Here is a 24,484-nt window from a genome sequence, read left to right on the forward strand (position 1 = left end):
ACAGGGATATCACCTATAAAGTGTGTTTTCCCCTTATAGCTGCATTATATTATACTGCGCCTAAATTTGTGCCCCCCCTCTCTTTTTTACCCTTTCTGTAGTGCAGGACTGCAGGAGAGAGCCAGGGAGCGATCCTTCCAGCGGAGCTGTGAGGGAAAATGGCGCCAGTGTGCTGAGGGAGATGGCTCCGCCCCTTTTTCGGCGGGCTTTCTCCCGCAATTTTAAGATTTCTGGCAGGGGTTAATGTACACCTATATAGCCTCTGGGGCTATATATGGTGCCAGTTTGCCAGCCAAGGTGTTATTTATTGCTGCTCAGGGCGCCCCCCCCCAGCGCCCTGCACCCATCAGTGACCGCAGTGTGTGGTGTGCATGAGGAGCAATGGCGCACAGCTGCAGTGCTGTGCGCTACCTTGGAGAAGACAGAAGTCTTCAGCCGCCGATTTTCCGGACCTTCTTGCTTCTGGCTCTGTAAGGGGGACGGCGGCGCGGCTCCGGGAACGGACGACGAGGTCGGGTCCTGTGTGCGATCCCTCTGGAGCTAATGGTGTCCAGTAGCCTAAGAAGCCCAAGCTACCACCACTTAGGTAGGTTCGCTTCTTCTCCCCTTAGTCCCTCGGTGCAGTGAGCCTGTTGCCAGCAGGTCTCACTGTAAAATTAAAAACCTAAATTATACTTTCTTTCTAGGAGCTCAGGAGAGCCCCTAGTGTGCATCCAGCTCAGCCGGGCACAGAAATTTAACTGAGGCTTGGAGGAGGGTCATAGGGGGAGGAACCAGTGCACACCAGATAGTCCTAATTCTTTCTTTAGATGTGCCCAGTCTCCTGCGGAGCCGTCTATTCCCCATGGTCCTTACGGAGTTCCCAGCATCCACTAGGACGTCAGAGAAATAGTGCAGACTCTAGCACAGTGGCAGGGTCTTTGCCATCTTCTGTACATGAGCTATATCCCGTTGGAATGCATCAGAATAAGGGTGCCATTTTTCCATGGATTTTTTTGCAAATATGGCACTACAATGGAAAAAAATAAAAACCAACAAAAAGACACACCATTTAGGGTGATTAAAATTAACCAAAAAATAAGATTTTACTTACCGATAAATCTATTTCTCGTAGTCCGTAGTGGATGCTGGGGACTCCGTCAGGACCATGGGGAATAGCGGCTCCGCAGGAGACAGGGCACAAAACTAAAGCTTTAGGATCAGGTGGTGTGTACTGGCTCCTCCCCCTATGACCCTCCTCCAAGCCTCAGTTAGGATACTGTGCCCGGACGAGCGTACACATAAGGAAGGATATTGAATCCCGGGTAAGACTCATACCAGCCACACCAATCACACCGTATAACTTGTGATCTAAACCCAGTTAACAGTATGACAAACGTAGGAGCCTCTGAACAGACGGCTCACAACAAATAACAACCCGATTTTTTTGTAACAATAACTATGTACAAGTATTGCAGACAATCCGCACTTGGGATGGGCGCCCAGCATCCACTACGGACTACGAGAAATAGATTTATCGGTAAGTAAAATCTTATTTTCTCTGACGTCCTAAGTGGATGCTGGGGACTCCGTCAGGACCATGGGGATTATACCAAAGCTCCCAAACGGGCGGGAGAGTGCGGATGACTCTGCAGCACCGAATGAGAGAACTCCAGGTCCTCTTTAGCCAGGGTATCAAATTTGTAGAATTTTACAAACGTGTTCTCCCCCGACCACGTAGCTGCTCGGCAGAGTTGTAATGCCGAGACCCCTCGGGCAGCCGCCCAGGATGAGCCCACCTTCCTTGTGGAATGGGCCTTGACAGATTTAGGCTGTGGCAGGCCTGCCACAGAATGTGCAAGTTGAATTGTGCTACAAATCCAACGAGCAATTGTCTGCTTAGAAGCAGGAGCACCCAGCTTGTTGGGTGCATACAGTATAAACAGCGAGTCAGATTTTCTGACTCCAGCCGTCCTTGAAATGTATATTTTCAATGCCCTGACAACGTCCAGCAACTTGGAATCTTCCAAATCGCTAGTAGCCGCAGGCACCACAATAGGCTGGTTCAGGTGAAACGCTGACACCACCTTAGGCAGAAACTGAGGACGCGTCCGCAGTTCTGCCCTGTCCGAATGGAAAATCAGATATGGGCTCTTATACGATAAAGCCGCCAATTCTGATACTCTCCTGGCTGAAGCCAGGGCCAGTAGCATGGTTACTTTCCATGTAAGATATTTCAAATCCACCGATTTGAGTGGCTCAAACCAATGGGATTTGAGAAAATCCAAAACTACATTCAGGTCCCACGGAGCCACTGGGGGCACAACCGGGGGCTGTATATGTAGTACTCCTTTTACAAAAGTCTGGACTTCAGGAACTGAAGCCAATTCTTTCTGGAAGAAAATCGACAGGGCCGAAATTTGAACCTTAATGGACCCCAATTTGAGGCCCATAGACAATCCTGTTTGCAGGAAATGTAGGAATCGACCCAGTTGAAATTCCTCCGTGGGGGCCTTCCTGGCCTCACACCACGCAACATATTTTCTCCAAATGCGGTGATAATGTTGTGCAGTCACCTCCTTCCTGGCTTTAACCAGTGTAGGAATGACCTCTTCTGGAATGCCTTTTTCCTTTAGAATTCGGCGTTCAACCGCCATGCCGTCAAACGCAGCCGCGGTAAGTCTTGGAATAGACACGGTCCCTGCTGAATCAGGTCCCGTCTTAGAGGTAGAGGCCACGGATTTTCCGTGAGCATCTCCTGAAGTTCCGGGTACCAAGTTCTTCTTGGCCAATCCGGAGCCACGAGTATCGTTCTTACTCCCCTTTGCCGTATAATTCTCAGTACTTTGGGTATGAGAGGCAGAGGAGGAAACACATACACTGACTGGTACACCCACGGTGTTACCAGAGCGTCCACAGCTATTGCCTGAGGGTCTCTTGACCTGGCGCAATACCTGTCCAGTTTTTTGTTGAGGCGAGACGCCATCATATCCACCTTTGGTTTTTCCCAACGGTTCACAATCATGTGGAAGACTTCTGGATGAAGTCCCCACTCTCCCTGGTGTAGATCGTGTCTGCTGAGGAAGTCTGCTTCCCAGTTGTCTACTCCCGGAATGAACACTGCTGACAGTGCTATCACATGATCTTCCGCAGAGCGAAGAATCCTTGCAGCTTCTGCCATTGCTCTCCTGCTTCTTGTGCCGCCCTGTCTGTTTTACGTGGGCGACTGCCGTGATGTTGTCCGACTGGATCAACACCGGCTGACCCTGAAGCAGGGGTTTTGCCAGGCTTAGAGCATTGTAAATTGCTCTTAGCTCCAGTATATTTATATGAAGAGACATCTCCAGGCTTGACCATACTCCCTGGAAGTTTCTTCCCTGTGTGACCGCTCCCCAGCCTCTCAGACTGGCATCCGTGGTCACCAGGACCCAGTCCTGTATGCCGAATCTGCGGCCCTCTAACAGATGAGCACTCTGCAACCACCACAGAAGAGACACCCTTGTCCGTGGCGATAAGGTTATCCGCTGATGCATCTGCAGATGCGATCCGGACCATTTGTCCAGCAGATCCCACTGAAAAGTTCGTGCGTGGAATCTGCCGAATGGAATTGCTTCGTAAGAAGCCACCATCTTTCCCAGGACTCTTGTGCATTGATGCACAGACACTTTTCCTGGTTTTAGGAGGTTCCTGACAAGTTCGGATAACTCCTTGGCTTTCTCCTCCGGAAGAAACACCTTTTTCTGAACCGTGTCCAGAATCATTCCCAGGAACAGCAGACGTGTTGTCGGGGTCAACTGAGATTTTGGAAAATTCAGAATCCACCCGTGTTGTTGCAGCACTACTTGGGTTAGTGCTACTCCGTCCTCCAGCTGTTCTCTGGACCTTGCCCTTATCAGGAGATCGTCCAAGTAAGGGATAATTAATACGCCTCTTCTTCGCAGAAGAATCATCATTTCGGCCATTACCTTGGTAAAGACCCGAGGTGCCGTGGACAATCCAAACGGCAGCGTCTGAAACTGATAATGACAGTTTTGCACCACGAACCTGAGGTACCCTTGATGTGAAGGGCAAATTGGGACATGCAGGTAAGCATCCTTTATGTCCAGGGACACCATAAAGTCCCCTTCTTCCAGATTCGCTATCACTGCTCTGAGTGATTCCATCTTGAACTTGAATTTTTGTATGTACAGGTTCAAAGATTTCAGATTTAGAATAGGTCTTACCGAGCCGTCCGGCTTCGGTACAACAAATAGCGTGGAGTAATACCCCTTTCCCTGTTGTAGGAGGGGTACCTTGACTATCACCTGCTGAGAAAACAGCTTGTGAATGGCTTCCAATACCGTCGCCCTGTCTGAGGGAGACGTTGGCAAAGCAGACTTTAGGAACCGGCGAGGGGGAGACTTCTCGAATTCCAACCTGTAACCCTGAGATACTACCTGCAGGATCCAAGGGTCCACCTGTGAGCAAGCCCACTGTGCGCTGAAATTCCTGAGTCGACCCCCCACCGCTCCTGAGTCCGCTTGTACAGCCCCAGCGTCATGCTGAGGGCTTTGCAGAACCCTGGGAGGGCTTCTGTTCCTGGGCAGGGGCTGCTTGCTGCCCTCTCTTACCCCTTCCTCTGCCCCGGGGCAGATATGACTGTCCTTTTGCCCTCTTGTTCTTATAGGACCGTAAGGACTGCGGCTGAAAAGACGGTGTCTTTTTCTGTTGGGAGGGGGTCTGAGGTAAAAAGGTGGATTTTCCGGCAGTTGCCGTGGCCACCAGATCCGATAGACCTACGCCAAATAATTCCTCCCCTTTATACGGCAATACTTCCATATGTCGTTTGGAATCCGCATCACCTGACCACTGTCGCGTCCATAAACTTCTTCTGGCAGATATGGACATCGCACTTACTCTCGATGCCAGAGTGCAAATATCCCTCTGAGCATCTCGCATATAAAGAAAAGCATCCTTTAATTGCTCTATAGTCAATAAAATACTGTTCCTATCCAGGGTATTAATATTTTCAGTCAGGGAATCCGACCAGACCACCCCAGCACTGCACATCCAGGCTGAGGCGATGGCTGGTCGCAGTATAACACCAGAATGTGTGTATATACTCTTTAGGGTAGTTTCCAGCCTCCTATCAGCTGGATCCTTGAGGGCGGCCGTATCAGGAGACGGTAACGCCACTTGTTTTGATAAGCGTGTGAGCGCCTTATCCACCCTAGGGGGTGTTTCCCAGCGCGCCCTAACCTCTGGCGGGAAAGGGTATAATGCCAATAACTTTTTTGAAATTAGCACTTTTCTATCTGGGTTAACCCACGCTTCATCACATACATCATTTAATTCCTCTGATTCAGGAAAAACTACAGGTAGTTTTTTCACCCCCCACATAATACCCCTTTTTGTGGTACTTGCAGTATCAGAGATATGCAAAGCCTCCTTCATTGCCGTGATCATATAACGTGTGGCTCTACTTGAAAATACGTTTGTTTCTTCACCGTCGACACTAGATTCAGTGTCCGTGTCTGGGTCTGTGTCGACCGACTGAGGTAAAGGGCGTTTTACAGCCCCTGACGGTGTCTGAGACGCCTGGGCAGGTACCAACTGGTTTTCCGGCCGTCTCATGTCGTCAACTGATTTTTGTAATGTGCTGACATTATCACGTAATTCCATAAACAAAGCCATCCATTCCGGTGTCGACTCCCTGGGGGGTGACATCACCATTACCGGCAATTGCTCTGCCTCCACACCAACATCGTCCTCATACATGTCGACACACAGGGACGGATCTAGACTTTTCTTTAGGGGGGGCGGTTTACTGTTTAATCTTGACTCCTCCCTCTACAGTCCCAACTCCTCCCATCTGCAATCCTAACTCCTCCTCTCTCAATTCTGACTAAACTTTTTGAGTGAGACTGAGATAGAGCTTTGTGATTGTTCTATGTACATGTGACTGTGCTATGGGGTAATTGTATTTATTAGCCCTAGTACCCACACACCAGCAAGTGAGGGGCAAATGCTCTGTAACCCTTGCTCTCCTGGCTCCTCTGTGCTGCTGTGGTATAAGCTGCAGCACATCGTTCTGCCTCAGGCTCTCCCTGTAGAGCTCTCTTCTGCTCAAAAGTGGGTGTGGCTATGACTGTGTTAGGGGGGGCGGTCGCCCCCTTCGCCCCCCCCTAGATCCGGCCCTGTCGACACACACGTACCGACACACAGCAGACACACAGGGAATGCTCTTATCGAAGACAGGACCCCACTAGCCCTTTGGGGAGACAGAGGGAGAGTTTGCCAGCACACACCCAAGCGCTATAATATATATGGGAACAACCTTATATAAGTGTTGTATCCTTATAGCAGCTTAAATATATAAAATATCGCCAAAAAAGTGCCCCCCCTCTCTGTTTTACCCTGTTTCTGTAGTGCAGTGCAGGGGAGAGTCCTGGGAGCCTTCCTCACAGCGGAGCTGAGCAGGAAAATGGCGCTGTGTGCTGAGGAGAATAAGCCCCGCCCCCTATTCCGGCGGGCTTTTCTCCCGTAGTTTGTAATATCTGGCAGGGGTTAAATACATCCATATAGCCTCAAGGGCTATATGTGATGTATTTTTTAGCCATAAAAGGTATTTACATTGCTGCCCAGGGCGCCCCCAGCACCCTCCGTGACCGTTGGTGAGAAGTGTGTGACAAACAATGGCGCACAGCTGCAGTGCTGTGCGCTACCTTCAAGAAGACTGAAGAGCCTTCTGCCGCCGGTTTCTGGACCTTCAATCTTCAGCATCTGCAAGGGGGGTCGGCGGCGCGGCTCCGGGACGAACCCCAGGGTGAGACCTGTGTTCCGACTCCCTCTGGAGCTAATGGTGTCCAGTAGCCTAAGAAGCCAATCCATCCTGCACGCAGGTGAGTTGAACTTCTCTCCCCTAAGTCCCTCGATGCAGTGAGCCTGTTGCCAGCAGGACTCACTGAAAATAAAAAACCTAAAAACTTTTTCTAAGCAGCTCCTTAAGAGAGCCACCTAGATTGCACCCTGCTCGGACGGGCACAAAAACCTAACTGAGGCTTGGAGGAGGGTCATAGGGGGAGGAGCCAGTACACACCACCTGATCCTAAAGCTTTAGTTTTGTGCCCTGTCTCCTGCGGAGCCGCTATTCCCCATGGTCCTGACGGAGTCCCCAGCATCCACTTAGGACGTCAGAGAAATAATAGTTATTGTGTTATAATTTACAAAGTGCCTTTTCATGTAACACAATTTTTTTTAAAAGACTAGCTATCTTTATAGTCATAAGTTTTAGTGAAATGAATATAAAAATATCCACCATGACCAAATAAATACTGATTTCTGAAGCAATCTTTCAGGCCATTTTGGTCTTTACACTTTTGCTGGCTTGAAACATAAAGAGAAGGTTGTAGAATGAACATAAGGAAAGTCACATAGGCTAAACACTTAAGAGACAATTTGAGATGAAAAATACAAAACAAATAAGAACAGGAAATTACTGATATTCCTCCAGTTTATCCGGTAAATTGGAAGCAAAGTATCGGAGCTGCTGCCATAATCTTTTATGTAACTAATACTCAATGCAGCTATAAACAAAATGTAAATTCTCCAAAGCCATTAGAAGCAAAAACAGGAGTCCACCAACAGGTCTATAACCTAAGTCAATCTGGTATGGCATCAGCAGGACACAGGAGCAGTTCTGGGCTTGCACTGCCCTGCATGATGGTATACTTATGTTCGGGAGAGCGTGTTTGAGGGGATGCAGTATAAACTGGGGATGACTGAGATGTTGGTGCAGTATGGTCATCACCCCCTTCCCTACCTATAATCACCTCAGTTATTTCTTCTTGGATAAAAGCATCCAGGTCTGAGCAGCTTATTCCAGATGAAGTGATGAAAGTAGGGTTGGTTGAGCATTGGCTGTCTACACTGTTCTCTATGAGATCCTCATGTATGATGTCATTACCAGTCTGTTCTGGTGAAACAGGTAACGTAGCTTCCGGTGTAATGTTCTGAGGTGCAGTAGAAGGAGGAGAGGCCATTAAATTGACCTGACTCAGCATTTGGAGCTGGTCATTAGCGATCGTCTCTTGGTCATTTTTTTCCACATTAGAAGATCCAGCTTTGCCCAAGGTAACCTTGGTGTTGTGGATTTCTTCATCTTGTTTGCTGACCACCACTTCCACTTGTTTTTCAATGAATGATGTTGCTAGATTGGCTTTAGCAATGCTTTCTGCTGCCACATTGTCACTTTGTCTAGGTGGATCGATTGTGAGTTGCAGCACAGATAACGCTTGATTTTTTTTGAGAATGAACTCATTGTGTTGCTTTTTATGACTCCGCAAAGAGTCTTCTCTGACAAATGAAGCATCACAGAGGTCGCACTTAAAGGCTTTCTTAGCTTCTACTTTGTTACTTTTGCGTGACGTGTATTGCTTTGGAAAATTCCCTTCTGGTTTCTGCACATCAGGCTTTGATTTAAGTTGTTCACCATGAGCTTTTTTAATGTGAGTAGTCAAGTTACTGCGCTGTTTTGTGTCAAATCGACAGTAGTGGCATTTGAAAGGCCTATCCTTCGAGTGAATCCGCTCATGGACTTTCAAAGCTGCTTTATTGGCGCAGGAATAGCTGCATTCCAGGCACTTCACAGGCTGCTCCGGTAGATGAGATCGTAAGTGTTGACGTAAATCTGCTTTACTTCCACAATGAAACTCACACTGATTACACCTATAAGTGCTCTCTGCATTGTGCTTCATCTTTATGTGGGACTTTAAATTTCCCTTCATAGCACAGAAGAAATCGCAGAACTCACACCGGTATGGCTTTTCACCAGTGTGAACCCTCATGTGTCTCTTCAAGTCAGAGTTGATCTTAAACTTGGAGTTACATAGGATACACTGGAAAGGGGCATCACCTAGAATAGAAGATATATTAATAATAATTATACAGTGTTAAAGCCAAAACTAAATTAGATGAGACAATAAAATTGTTTGTGAACTTAAAAAAAAAATACATAAAAAAAAAAAAGGCATTCATCAGGCATTGGTTAATTAAACAGATACCTACCACTAATAGAAGCATTACAAGCATACAGTATGACTATGTACATGAAAGCAACATAAAGTACATTGGTCAACCTGCTGCAACAAGTTGGTATCTAGTTGTAATACGTATTAACAATAGAGGATTAGGGACTGTATTGTTAAAATAATCAGATCAGACACATTGCTTCACATAGCTATTAAACCACCATTGTTACAGAGGGATGTTGTTGTCATCCACATAGACTGTAAATTCCACTGGGTCAGGGACTGATGTAAATGGACAAATATTCTCTGTAAAGCGCTGTGGAATACTATATGTGTGCCTATATAAATAACTGGGAATAAATACAAACACTTACAATGCCAGCAGTCATAAGACCAGCACCGGAATCCCGACATTGCTCAGAATCCGGAATCCCATATGTAAGCATACCGGGGAGGGTTAGGGTAAGGCTTTCGGGAGCGGATTGTTAGGTTTAGGCTGCAGGTATGGATGGTTAAGGTTAGGCTGTGGGTACGGAGGGTTACGATTAGGAAAAGGGTAAGGGTGTCGAGATTCTAACCGTCGGGATGCTGCTGTCGGTATTCTCACTGCATCCTGTTGGGATCCCATACACAACGTGTTACAGAGAGCTGGTTGCCAAAGAACAGGGGATGCAGCCTCATCAAAGACGGTTGGCCTATGTATACATTTGGCCAGTTAGTTTATGCTCTGCTGCCTGTTCCTAGCTTGCATGTGAACAGGAATCTGGTTTGCAGACCCTTATGGTCATGCTGCACTCCTGGCTCTGTAATGTGGAACCTGGCAATATAACACAGAGCGCATTAAAATATACCAGGTTAGCTGGAAATATGAAAAAACTAGATTATGGTACTACAGTGATCTACAGAACACATCAAGCAAGTATTCAGTCTAACAGGTATCATTTCACAACCATATGTGTAAACTGTGCAATATGTGCAAACTTTAGCAACCAGACACGGGTGTTCAAGTTGACAGATAAAAGCTATTTGCAGATTGCTTACTGTGGCTCAGATTGTTTTTAATGTTATGGAAATAATTATCCAAAATGGTGAATTACAAATGCGCAAAATCAAAGTTCTTATGCTGCCTCTGCGACAAAAAGGAGGCTCCACAAATCTCCTTATAAGAAGAACCTGAAAAAACAATGTTTGTCCAGATCGGCGCAAATGAACAGTTTCTCCTAAAAAGATGAGTGTGATGCTTATTTTTTCAATTTATTCCTTTTCCTTGGATTCGTTCCAGACTTTTTTACACTATAAGCTTGTGATGTTATCCTTATCTCGAGAGAAGAGAAAAATAATCGTGCAATATAGCCTTAAAAATGGAACAGGTTTATTTTTACATCACACTTTACATCACACTGGTGGGGTACGTCTTTCCTTCACAGCCAATATACACCATCTGGAAGTTCCTTGAACGAATGTCCAACCAGTTTATAGCAGGTGCAGGTCTCTGGAGAAGTCCCCAAATCGATCAACTAGCCACCATATGCTTATGATTATTTTTCTCTTCTCTCAAGATAAGGATAACATCATGAGAGTATAGTGTAAAAAAGTCTGGAAACCCCCCACCCCATCCATCTTACATTCATTCTGGTGTTTTGGCAAAAATTAATTGGCAAAAATAATAATAAATATATATACACATACATACACACACACACAAACACACACACACACACACACACACACACACACACACACACACACACACACACACACACACACACACACACACTCTATCTCAGAAATGCCATATAAACAGTGATAACCAGTATATATGCCCAATATTATATGATTTCCTTCCTTTCAAATCAAGGGTGTAATGTCGGCGTATCTAAAAAGGAAGAAAAGTTCCCTGACCCCTGTCCTAGAGGATACTGGGAATCCATTTAGTACCATGGGGAAGTACCAAAACTCCCAAACCGGGTGGGAAAGTGCCGAGGTTCCTGCAGAACTGATTGACCAAACTGAAGGTCCTCAGAGGCCAAAGTATCGAACTTCTAAAACTTAGCAAACGTGTTCGAATCTGACACCAAGTAGCTGCTCGGCAGAGCTGTGAGGCCAAGACACATCGGGCAGCTGCCCATGAAGAACCCACCGACCTAGTAGAGTGGGCCTTTACAGAATTTGGAACCGGCAATCCTGCCATGGAATAAGCATGCTGGATAGTTAGCCCGATGTAGCGAGCGATAGACTGCTTTGAAGCAGGACACACAATTTTATTGGGATTATAGAAAACAAACAGCGAGTCGGATTTTCTGTGAAGAGCTGTTCTCTTTACATACACCTTCAAAGCCCTCACAACATCCAATGACTTTGAAGCAGCAGAGGTGTCCATCACAGCTGGAACCACAATAGGTTGGTTGATGTGAAAAGCGGACACCACTTTAGGAAGAAATTGCTGATGAGTTCTGAGTTCAGCTCTGTCCTCAAAGAAAATTAAATAGGGACTCTTGTGAGACAACGCCCCAAGCTCCGACACACGTCTTACTGAGGCCAAGGACAACAGTGTGACGATCTTCAATGTAAGGTACTTTATGTCAACCTCCTGTAACGGTTAAAACCAGTCTGATTGGAAGAACTGCAGCAACAAATTGAGATCCCAAGGTGCCGTGGGAGGCACAAAGGGAGGCTGGATGTGCAGAACACCTTTCAAGAACGTCTGGACCTCAGGGAGAGAAACCAATTGTTTCTGAAAGAAAATAGACAAAGCTGAAATCTGGACTTTAATAGAGCATAAGCGTAGGCCCACATCCACTCCCGACTGCAGAAAGAGCAGGAAACGTCCCAGATGAAATTCCGTGACGGAATATTGTCTGCTCTCACACCAAGAGACATACTTCTTCCATATATGGTGGTAATGTTTAGACGTTACCCACTTCCTGGCTTGGATTATAGTCGGGATGACCTTGTCAGGAATCCCTCTCCTGGCTAGAATCAGCCGTTCAACTTCCATGCTGTTAAACGTAGCCGTGATAAGTCTTGATAGACGAACGGGCCCTGTTGAAGAAGATCCTCGCGAAGAGGTAGCGGCCACGGATCTTCTAACAGCATCTCGAGAAGATCCGCGTACCAGGCCCTCCGTGGTCAGTTCGGAGCAATGAGGATTGCTTGAACCTTTTCCCTTTTTATTCTTTTTAGAATCCTTGGGATCAGAGGAAGTGGAGGAAACACGTACACCATCTGGTAAACCCACGGAGTTGTCAGAGCGTCTACCGCCACTGCTTGTGGGTCTCTCGACCTGGAACAATACCGCTTGAGCTTCTTGTAGAGTCGAGAGGCCATCATGTTGATCTGTAGATATCCCCGCCGACTTGTCAACCACCCGAAAACCTCCGGGTGGAGGCCCCACTCCCCCGGGTACAGGTCGTGTCTGCTGAGGAAGTCTGCTTCCCAGATGTCTACTGCAAGAATGAAGACCGCCGACAATGTCACAGCGTGTTTTTCCGCCCAGAGGAGGATTCTTGACACCTCTGACATTGCTGCTCTGTTTTTTGTTCCGCCCTGTCTATGTACGTTATATTGTCCGACTGAACCTGAATGGCCTGATTCCGAAGTAGAGATGAGGCCTGCAGAAGGGTGATGCAGATTGCCCCGAGTTCCAAGATGTTTATTGGAAGAACGACTTCCTGACTTGACCATCTTCCTTGAAACTGCACCCCCTGGGTGACTGAAAACCAACCTCTGAGGCTTGCGTCTGTGATTATTAGAATCCAATTCTGAATCCCGAACCTCCGGCCTTCGACGAGATGAGAAGTCTGTAGCCACCACAGAAGGGAGATTCTGGCTTTTGGCGACAGACAGATCACCTGGTGCATGTGAAGGTTCGATCCTGACCATTTGTCCAACAGATCCAGCTGGAAGGGCCTCGCATGAAACCTTCCGTACTGAAGCGCACTGTAAGAGGCCACCATTTCCCCCAGAAGGTGAATGCACAGGTGCACCGAGATCCGGGTTGGCTTCAGGACAGCATCGACTGGATTTCCATAGCCTTCTTCAAGGGAAGGAACACTCTCTGAGACTCTGTGTCCAGTATCATTCCCAGGTAGGGGAGCCTTTGCGTCGGTTCCAGGTGAGATTTTGGTAAGTTCAGAATCCACCCGTGATCGAGGTTAATAGTTTGGTTGAGAGGCCAATGCTGTCCAACAACCACTCCCTGGACGGTGCCTTTATCAGAAGATCGTTCCAGGTACGGAATTATGTTCACTCCCTGTTTGCGGAGTAGAAGCATCATCTCTGCCATCACCTTGGTGAACAATATCGGTGCCGTGGAGAGACCAAATGGCAGGGCCTGGAACTGGTAGTGGCAGTCCTACCATGCAAATTGTAGATAAGCCTGATGAGGCGGCCAGATCGGAATATGAAGGTACGCATCCTTGATATCCAGAGACACTAGGAATTCCCCCTCCTCCAGACCTGAGATCACCGCTCTCAGAGACTCCATCTTGAATTTGAACACTCTTAAGTATGGGTTCAACGACTTGAGGTTCAAAATCGGTCTTACCGAACCGTCCGGCTTCGGTACTACAAACAAGTTGTAAATAATATCCCTTGTTTTGCAGATGAGGTGGAACTGGAACAATGACCTGAGTCTGTACCAGTTTTTGAATGGCGTCCTGTAAGGTTACACTTGCTTCCTGTGAAACTGGTAAGCCTGATTTGAAGAATCTGTGAGGTAGGAGCTCCTGAAACTCCAGTCTGTAGCCCTGGGAAATAAGATCTATGACCCAGGGATCTTGGCATGATGTTGTCCAGATGTGACTGAAAATTTTTAGTCGGGCTCCCACCTGCCAGTCCTCCAGGCATCGCGGCCCACCGTCATGCTGAAGGCTTTGAGGAAGCAGAACTTGAGCTCTGCTCCTGTGAACCATCAGTTGCTGGTTTTCAGGGGTTTACCTCTAGCGCATCTGGTGGCTGTAGAAGAACCTCTGGTTTTGACCTTAAACTTGGCAGTCCGAAAGGACTGTAGATTAGGTCCTGAGTAGGCCTTCATGGCTGGGGGAGCTGCGGAAGGGAGAGACGTAGACTTACCCGCAGTAGCTTTGGAGATCCATTTGCCTAGTTTATCTCCAAATAGGGCCTCTCCTGTGAAGGGTAGGCTTTCCACACCTTTCCTGGAGTCTGCATCAGTAGTTCACTGGCATAGCCATAAATCTCTGCGTGCTGACACTGCCATAGCAGTGGTGCGTGCATTAAGCAAGCCTATTTCTATTATGGCTTCTACCATAAAATTCTGTATATGTTGCAGGGGTAAAATAATCGCCCCCTGAGGCAAGGTACCTAATCCCCAATTAGGTGACCCGACCATTTGGCAATGGCCTTAGTAATCCATCCACATGCTATAGTGGGTCTCAGGGCCACCCCAGCAGCTGTATACAAGATTTGAGTGTATTCTCAGTTCTACGATCAGCCGTGTCTTTCAAGGAAGCTGCACCCGGGACAGGCAGTACAATTTTCCGTGACAGCCTGGATACTGATGCATCCACTATCGATGGATTTTCAAATTTTTTCCTATCCTCAGGAGGAAAAGATGATATCAACCTTTTAGGGATTTGAAATTTCCTAATCAGGGTTAACCCACGGTTCTTCATACAGGGTATTTAGTTCTTTTGACACAGGAAAAGTGGCCGAGGATTTCTTTTTTATATAAACACAAGATTCCTCAGTCTCCTCTGTTACCTTATCAGGGATAGCAGATTGTCTTTGATTGTTTCTATGAGAGCCTCTATTCCCTCTGACAGTGTATCCTCTCCCACCTCTGAGTTCACCTCCCCGTCCTCCATGTCTGACCCGTCATCATCACAGTCAGATTGCAGGATATGGGCCAAAGGACGTTTTTGCGGACAAATGGCAGGGGACTGAGACGCTGGTTTGGGTACTGAGTTTCTGTTCATAAACGCAGTCATCAATTGTCGTAAGTATTGCGTCACTTTCTCATTGCGGGACAATTTAGAAGAGATTTTGAAAATCATTCCCCTAATGGAATCCAGCCAAGCTGGCTCTGCTCCGCTAGCCTGGGAGGGTACAATGCAGTGAACCCCCTGGAGAAGAGGAACACTGTGCCTAACATGAAACACACTTTGTCTGGCATACTGTGACAGTGACAGGGCACACACACAGGAAAAGGTTAAATGCACAATTAACCCACAAGGAGCCCTTCAAGAGAGACACAGAGATAGTCTTGAGCCCTTACTGCTAATGCCAAGCTTAGCCAGATCGCAGACTAAGTACCTAGATTGGGGACTTAGTACACTAGTAAGCGTTCCCACCCTGCTATGACCCCCTGGTACTGCTGAGGTAATCTGGAGTCCCTGTCAGCCAGTGTCTGTGTCACTGCAGAGGGAAAATGGCGCTGGTGAGCTGCTGGATCCGCTCATAGTGAAGCCCCGCCCCTTCAATGGCGCATGGTCTTCCAGCTTTTTTATACTGGCTGAGGTAAATTTAGTGCTTAAAATGGAGTCAGTCGCCTTTTAAATCTGAAATGCTAGTCTGGGTACAGTGTACACCCGTAGTGTACTTGGACTCAGTTTGCTCCCTCAAAAGCGGTGCGTCCGCACTGTGTACTGAGTCTGGAGAGTCATCCGCCGCCTGTAGAAGCCGTGCGTCTCCGTACCCTCATGCCGCCATAATGGCTAGCGACCCGATAACCAGGACGCCGGCTTAATACTCACCACTTTTCTATCTTCTGGCTCTGTTAGGGGTGGCGGCGTGCTGCGGAAATGTACGCTTGCCGTGGTGGGGCGTGCGAATAGTTCCCTCAGGAGCTAGTGTCATGTCAGCGGGGAATGGGACCATTAACCCTTCAAGAGGTTGGGACGTTCCCCCCCTTTCTAAGTCCCACGAAGCAGGAAGGCTGGTGCCATCCAGTCCTGCCTGAAAATAACAAATAGATAAAATAAATGCAGAAAACTCTTCAGGAGCTTCCAGCAACGCGACCGGCTCCTCCGGGCACATTTTCTAAACTGAGTCTGGTAGGAGGGGCAGAGGGAGGAGCCAGCACACACTATCAAATTCTTAAAGTGCCCAAGGCTCCTAGTGGACCCGTATATACCCCATGGTACTAAATGGATTCCCAGTATCCTCTAGGACGTCCCAGTATCCTCTAGGACGTAAGAGAAAAAGTATTTTATATTGAATACGGTAGCATACCGGTAACCAATGGAGGGACTGACGGTAGATCCACATATGATGAATGTCTAGCGAGGAAGATTAGCCTTGCAGGTGCACTCATAATGGATTGTAGTGATGATAGTCTATTTTTGGGAAGACCAATAAGAAAACTTTTGCAATAATTAATGCTTGAGATAATGAGAGCATGTATTAGCATTTTTGCAGTGTCTTGTTTAAGGTATGGTTGTATTTTGGAAATGTTTTTTAGATGCATGATTTTGAGACAAATTGAATGTGGGAAACAAAGAACAGTTCAGAGTCAATGATGACACTTAGGCAGCAAGCTTGTGCGATAGAATGGATTGTTGAGTTCTCAACAGTGACAGATAATAAGAATTTACTTACCGATAATTCTATTTCTCATAGTCCGTAGTGGATGCTGGGGACTCCGTAAGGACCATGGGGAATAGCGGCTCCGCAGGAGACTGGGCACAAAAGTAAAAGCTTGAACTAGCTGGTGTGCACTGGCTCCTCCCCCTATGACCCTCCTCCAAGCCTCAGTTAGGATACTGTGCCCGGACGAGCGTACATAATAAGGAAGGATCTTGAATCCCGGGTAAGACTCATACCAGCCACACCAATCACACCGTACAACCTGTGATCTGAACCCAGTTAACAGTATGATAAACGAAGGAGCCTCTGAAAAGATGGCTCACAACAATAATAACCCGAATTTTGTAACAATAACTATATACAAGTATTGCAGACAATCCGCACTTGGGATGGGCGCCCAGCATCCACTACGGACTATGAGAAATAGAATTATCGGTAAGTAAATTCTTATTTTCTCTAACGTCCTAAGTGGATGCTGGGACTCCGTAAGGACCATGGGGATTATACCAAAGCTCCCAAACGGGCGGGAGAGTGCGGATGACTCTGCAGCACCGAATGAGAGAACTCCAGGTCCTCCTCAGCCAGGGTATCAAATTTGTAGAATTTAGCAAACGTGTTTGCCCCTGACCAAGTAGCTGCTCGGCAAAGTTGTAAAGCCGAGACCCCTCGGGCAGCCGCCCAAGATGAGCCCACCTTCCTTGTGGAATGGGCTTTTACAGATTTTGGCTGTGGCAGGCCTGCCACAGAATGTGCAAGCTGAATTGTACTACAAATCCAACGAGCAATCGTCTGCTTAGAAGCAGGAGCACCCAGCTTGTTGGGTGCATACAGGATAAACAGCGAGTCAGATTTCCTGACTCCAGCCGTCCTGGAAATATATATTTTCAGGGCCCTGACTACGTCCAGTAACTTGGAGTCCTCCAAGTCCCTAGTAGCCGCAGGCACCACAATAGGCTGGTTCACGTGAAACGCTGAAACCACCTTTTGGAGAAATTGAGGACGAGTCCTCAATTCTGCCCTATCCGTGTGAAAAATCAGGTAAGGGCTTTTATAAGATAAAGCCGCCAATTCTGAGACACGCCTGGCTGAAGCCAGGGCTAACAGCATTACCACCTTCCATGTGAGATATTTTAATTCCACAGTGGTGAGTGGTTCAAACCAATGTGATTTTAGGAACCCCAAAACCACATTGAGATCCCAAGGTGCCACCGGGGGCCAAAAGGAGGCTGTATATGCAGTACCCCTTTGACAAACGTCTGGACTTCAGGCACTGAAGCCAGTTCTTTTTGGAAGAAAATCGACAGGGCCGAAATTTGAACCTTAATGGACCCTAATTTTAGGCCCATAGACAGTCCTGTTTGCAGGAAATGTAGGAAGCGACCCAGTTGAAATTCCTCTGTAGGGGCCTCTTTGGCCTCACACCACGCAACATATTTTCGCCAAATGCGGTGATAATGTTTTGCGGTTACATCCTTCCTGGCCTTTATCAGGGTAGGGATGACTTCTTCTGGAATGCCTTTTTCCTTCAGGATCCGGCGTTCAACCGCCATGCCGTCAAACGCAGCCGCGGTAAGTCTTGGAACAGACAAGGCCCCTGCTGGAGCAGGTCCTTTCTTAGAGGTAGAGGCCACGGTTCCTCCGTGAGCATCTCTTGAAGTTCCGGGTACCAAGTCCTTCTTGGCCAATCCGGAACCACGAGTATAGTTCTTACTCCTCTCCTTTTTATGATTCTCAGTACTTTTGGTATGAGAGGCAGAGGAGGGAACACATACACTGACTGGTACACCCATGGTGTTACCAGAGCGTCCACCGCTATTGCCTGAGGGTCCCTTGACCTGGCGCAATATCTGTCTAGTTTTTTGTTGAGACGGGACGCCATCATGTCCACCTTTGGTTTTTCCCAACGGTTTACCATCTCTTGGAAGACTTCTGGATGAAGTCCCCACTCCCCCGGGTGAAGGTCGTGTCTGCTGAGGAAGTCCGCTTCCCAGTTGTCCACTCCCGGAATGAACACTGCTGACAGTGCTATCACATGATTCTCCGCCCAGCGAAGAATCCTTGCAGCTTCTGCCATCGCCCTCCTGCTTCTCGTGCCGCCCTGTCTGTTTACGTGGGCGACTGACGTGATGTTGTCCGATTGGATCAATACCGCCTGACCCTGAAGCAGGGGTTTTGCTTGACTTAGGGCATTGTAAATGGCCCTTAGTTCCAGAATGTTTATATGAAGAGATGTTTCCATGCTTGACCACAAGCCCTGGAAATTTCGTCCCTGTGTGACTGCTCCCCAGCCTCTCAGGCTGGCATCCGTGGTCACCAGGATCCAATCCTGAATGCCGAATCTGCGGCCCTCTAGTAGATGAGCACTCTGCAGCCACCACAGAAGAGACACCCTTGTCCTTGGCGACAGGGTTATCCGCTGATGCATCTGAAGATGCGATCCGGACCATTTGTCCAGAAGATCCCACTGAAACGTTCTTGCATGGAATCTTCCGAATGGAATCGCTTCGTAAGAAGCCACCATTTTTCCCAGGACCCTCGTGCACTGATGCACTGACACCTGGCCTGGTTATAGGAGATTCCTGACTAGCTCGGATAACTCCCTGGCCTTCTCCTCTGGGAGAAACACCTTTTTCTGGACTGTGTCCAGAATCATTCCTAGGAACAGGAGACGTGTTGTTGGAATCAGCTGCGATTTTGGAATATTTAGAATCCACCCGTGCTGACGTAACACTAACTGAGATAGTGCTACTCAGACTTCTAACTGTTCCCTGGACCTTGCCCTTATCAGGAGATCGTCCAAGTAAGGGATAATTAAAACGCCTTTTCTTCGAAGAAGAATCATCATTTCGGCCATTACCTTGGTAAAGACCCGAGGTGCCGTGGACAACCCAAACGGCAGCGTCTGAAACTGATAATGACAGTTTTGTTGAGAAGGGTAGATTGGGACGTGGAGATAAGCATCTTTGATGTCCAGAGACACCATATAGTCCCCTTCTTCCAGGTTTGCTATCACTGCTCTGAGTGACTCCATCTTGAATTTGAACCTCTTTATGTAAGTGTTCAAGGATTTTAGATTTAAAATTGGTCTCACCGAGCCGTCCGGCTTCGGTACCACAAACAGCGTGGAATAATACCCCTTTCCCTGTTGTAGGAGAGGTACCTTGATTATCACCTGCTGGGAATACAGCTTGTGAATGGCTTCCAAAACTGCCTCCCTGTCGGAGGGAGACTTTGGTAGAGCAGACTTCAGGAACCGGCGAGGGGGAGACGTCTCGAATTCCAGTTTGTACCCCTGTGATACTACCTGCAGAATCCAGGGGTCCACTTGCGAGTGAGCCCACTGCGCGTTGAAATTTTTGAGACGGGCCCCCACCGTGTCCGAGTCCGCTTGTAAAGCCCCAGCGTCATGCTGAAGACTTGGCAGAAGCAGAGGAGGGCTTCTGCTCCTGGGAAGAGGCTGCCTGGTGCAGTCTTTTTCCTCTTCCTCTGCCCCGGGGCAGAAATGAGTGGCCTTTTGCCCGCTTGTACTTATGGGAATGAAAGGACTGAGTTTGAAAAGACGGTGTCTTTTTCTGCTGAGAGGTGACCTGGGGTAAAAAGGTGGACTTTCCGGCCGTTGCCGTGGCCACCAGGTCCGATAGACCGGCCCCAAATAACTCCTCCCCTTTATACGGCAATACTTCCATATGTCGTTTGGAATCCGCATCCCCTGACCACTGTCGCGTCCATAACGCTCTTCTGGCAGAAATGGACATAGCACTCACTCTTGATGCCAGGGTGCAAATATCCCTCTGTGCATCACGCATATATAGTAATGCATCCTTCAAATGCTCTATAGTTAGTAATATACTGTCCCTATCCAGGGTATCAATATTTTCAGTCAGGGAATCCGACCACGCCACTCCAGCACTGCACATCCAGGCTGAGGCGATTGCTGGTCGCAGTATAACACCAGTATGTGTGTATATACCCTTCAGGATATTTTCCAGCCTTTTATCCGCTGGTTCTTTGAGGGCGGCCGTATCAGGAGACGGTAACGCTACTTGTTTAGATAAACGTGTGAGCGCTTTATCTACTCTAGGGGGTGTTTCCCAACGCGCCCTAACCTCTGGCGGGAAAGGGTATAGTGCCAATAATTTATTAGAAATTAGCACTTTTTTATCGGGGGAAACCCACGCTTTATCACACACCTCATTTAATTCATCTGACTCAGGAAAAGCTACTGGTAGTTTTTTTACTCCCCACATAATACCCTTCTTTGTGGTACTTGTAGTGTCAGAAATGTTCAATGCCTCCTTCATTGCCGTGATCATGTAACGTGTGGCCCTACTGGACATTACGTTTGTCTCCTCACCGTCGACACTGGACTCAGTATCTGTGTCTGGGTCTGTGTCGACCCACTGAGGTAACGGGCGTTTTATCGCCCCTGACGGTGTCTGAGACGCCTGGACAGGCACTAATTGATTTGTCGGCTGTCTCATGTCGTCAACAGTTTTTTGTAAAGTGCTGACATTGTCACGTAGTTCTTTAAATACAACCATCCAGTCAGGTGTCGACTCCCTAGGGGGTGACATCACTAACACAGGCAATTGCTCTGCTTCCACATCATTTTCCTCCTCATACATGTCGACACAATCGTACCGACACCCAGCACACACACAGGGAATGCTCTGATAGAGGACAGGACCCCACTAGCCCTTTGGGGAGACAGAGGGAGAGTTTGCCAGCACACACCAGAGCGCTATATATATATATATAGGGATAACCTTATATAAGTGTTACTCCCTTTTATAGCTGCTGTTTATAATTTAGCTGCCAATAGTGCCCCCCCCTCTCTCGTTTTTACCCTGATTCTGTAGGGACTGCAGGGGAGAGTCAGGGAGCCGTCCTTCCAGCGGAACTGTGAGGGAAAATGGCGCTTGTGTGCTGAGGAGATAGGCTCCGCCCCTTCACGACGGCCTTATCTCCCGCTTTTTTCTGGAAAACTGGTAGGGGTTAAATACATCCATATAGCCCAGGAGCTATATGTGATGTATTTCTTTTGCCATCCTAAGGTATTTCAGTTTTTATTGCGTCTCAGGGCGCTCCCCCCCAGCGCCCTGCACCCTCAGTGACCGGAGTGTGAAGTGTGCTGAGAGCAATGGCGCACAGCTGCAGTGCTGTGCGCTACCTTAGTTGAAGACAGGAACGTCTTCTGCCGCCGATTTCACCGGACCTCTTCGTTCTTCTGGCTCTGTAAGGGGGCCGGCGGCGCGGCTCCGGGACCCATCCAGGCTGAACCTGTGATCGTCCCTCTGGAGCTAATGTCCAGTAGCCTAAGAAGCCCAATCCACTCTGCACTCAGGTGAGTTCGCTTCTTCTCCCCTTAGTCCCACGATGCAGTGAGCCTGTTGCCAGCAGGTCTCACTGAAAATAAAAAACCTATTTAAACTTTTACTCTAAGCAGCTCAGGAGAGCCACCTAGCATGCACCCTTCTCGTTCGGGCACAAGAATCTAACTGAGGCTTGGAGGAGGGTCATAGGGGGAGGAGCCAGTGCACACCAGCTAGTTCAAGCTTTTACTTTTGTGCCCAGTCTCCTGCGGAGCCGCTATTCCCCATGGTCCTTACGGAGTCCCAGCATCCACTTAGGACGTTAGAGAAATTAGGTTGGCAACTACTATTGGTCGGTGGAAATATAGTTTGAGGTTGTGAGGTAGTCTGTTTTGAAAATATTAAGTTTGAGGTTGTGAGATGACATCCAAGAGGAAACGACAAAGGCCTTTAGTGACACGGACCAATACAGATGGTGACAAATCTGGGGAAGAAAGGTAGATTTGAGTATCATCCGTGTACATAAGATACTGAAATCCAAAAGAGCTTATCAGTTTGCCAAGAGATGTGGCATAGATTGAGAAAAGCAGGTGGACCTAAGATTGAGTCTTGCGGTACTCCAACTAAAGTAGCGAAGAAGAGGTTGATTCTGAGAAACAGACACTGAAAGAGCAATTAGATAGGTAGGATGAGAACCAAGAAAGGGCTGTGTACTGAAAACCTAGGGATTGTAGTGTTTGTATGAGAGAGAGTTAACAGTGTCAAAGAAGCAGTGAGCGCTAGAAGTAGTGGCCTTTGGACTTAGCAGTGACCAGATCATTCACTCCTTTAGTCAGTGCTGTCTCTGTGGAGTATTTAGAACGAAAGCCTGGCTGAAGTGGGTCCAATAAGTTGTGTGAGTTAAGAAAGTGTGTGAAGCGAGTGTAGGCAAGTCGCTCAAGTAGCTTGGAGGCGCATAGGAGCTGAGAGATGGGATGGAAGTTTGAGAGAGAGTTTGGGTCAAAAGCACTGCATGCTTGAACGGTGAAGGAAAGATACCAGTAGAGAGATTATAGATTTTAGTTAAGGTTGGGATGAGCACAGGAGTCAGAGCTTTGCTTGTGCGAGTGTACAGTATCAAGAGGAGATGTAGTAGAGTAGCAGGATGAGAAGAGTGTTGATAGGGTTCAGGTTGGGAATTGAGCAGGTTGCCAACTGAAGAAGAGCATATCATTTCACCTCAGATCTTATCAATCATGTCCTTGAAGTAACAAGTGAAAATTCCAGGCGCTATGATTTATACAAATGCGTAAGCAGCTCTCTCAGGGGCAATTGGTATTTCGCCCCTGAAATAGAAACAGACAGACCAAAAAAATGAGAAAGCGCTATTCACATTTGATGTGGATTTTATTTATCCTTAAAAATCAATTTTCACTAAAAAGCACATAGTATGTATTCAATTTAAATGCCGGCCGGCAATGCACAAACAGTAAATATAAAAATATTACAATAAACTCAGTAATAATAATCTTGATATTTCCTTTCACCTGTATATTATAAGTACAATGACTCTGATTTACAATCTGTCTATATTATGACAGAGATTCACATGCATACAATGTATCCACCTTAGGATCTTCTCATGTTAGTATGTTGTTACTATTATAGCCAGGCAATTGTTGGACTTGTGCCTCTGTAACAATATTAAACCATGCTGGTATCCATGAATCCCGGGTTAATGGAGTGCATGTATTTCACAGTGGATTTTTGTGATAAATTTGTTTAAAGATGTTAATTGCAGTTCATAAATAAAGTTAATACATGTATGGTGATTTTGCCACTGTATAAATAATATTAAATGAAAGTACCGTACAGATGCCTCTGTTCAAACGCACTGATTAAATTGCTGCTCCTGGCTGGTGTTCCGCAATTGCCTTTAGTTGGAGTTGAACGGCTTTTATCCGCGGTGTGTTCTCTTTTTCCTCCCGGCCGGTAAACACTATCCCCGGCCTTATCCGGAGTCCGAGAACGGGTGATGTTGAAGATTTCTGCTCTCCACAAGGGCTGTGCTCAGTTTTTCCTCCCGGCCGGTAAGCACTCCCCTCGGCCTTATCCGGAGTCCGTGAGCCGATGGTGGTAAAAGTTTCTCCTCTCCACAAGGACTGTGCTCAGCTGGCTGGCTGGTAAACTCGGTCTACAATGCAATGTGACCGGAGATGCTGACATACGCGTTTCTCCGCCTACTTGCAGGTATCGGCGGCTTCCTCAGTGTCATGACACTGAGGAAGCCGCCGATACCTGCAAGTAGGCGGAGAAACGCGTATGTCAGCATCTCCGGTCACATTGCATTGTAGACCGAGTTTACCAGCCAGCCAGCTGAGCACAGTCCTTGTGGAGAGGAGAAACTTTTACCACCATCGGCTCACGGACTCCGGATAAGGCCGAGGGGAGTGCTTACCGGCCGGGAGGAAAAACGGAGCACAGCCCTTGTGGAGAGCAGAAATCTTCAACATCACCCGTTCTCGGACTCCGGATAAGGCCGGGGATAGTGTTTACCGGCCGGGAGGAAAAAGAGAACACACCGCGGATAAAAGCCGTTCAACTCCAACTAAAGGCAATTGCGGAACACCAGCCAGGAGCAGCAATTTAATCAGTGCGTTT

General features: G+C 47.5%; 1 protein-coding gene across 1 annotated transcript in view; it reads right to left on the minus strand.

The window, feature by feature from the left end:
• Nucleotides 1-7,208: 7,208 nt before the first annotated feature.
• ZFP64 (ZFP64 zinc finger protein) overlaps nucleotides 7,209-24,484 on the minus strand; it is a 123,667-nt gene continuing 106,391 nt past the window's right edge. Inside the window, exon 6 of the mRNA XM_063958981.1 lies at nucleotides 7,209-8,872. Within this exon, the coding sequence (XP_063815051.1) occupies nucleotides 7,620-8,872 (1,253 nt within the window). The 3' untranslated portion in view covers nucleotides 7,209-7,619. The remainder of the gene's footprint in view (nucleotides 8,873-24,484) is intronic.

Source organism: Pseudophryne corroboree, chromosome 3 (assembly GCF_028390025.1).
Source record: "Pseudophryne corroboree isolate aPseCor3 chromosome 3, aPseCor3.hap2, whole genome shotgun sequence".
Lineage (NCBI taxonomy): Eukaryota > Metazoa > Chordata > Amphibia > Anura > Myobatrachidae > Pseudophryne > Pseudophryne corroboree.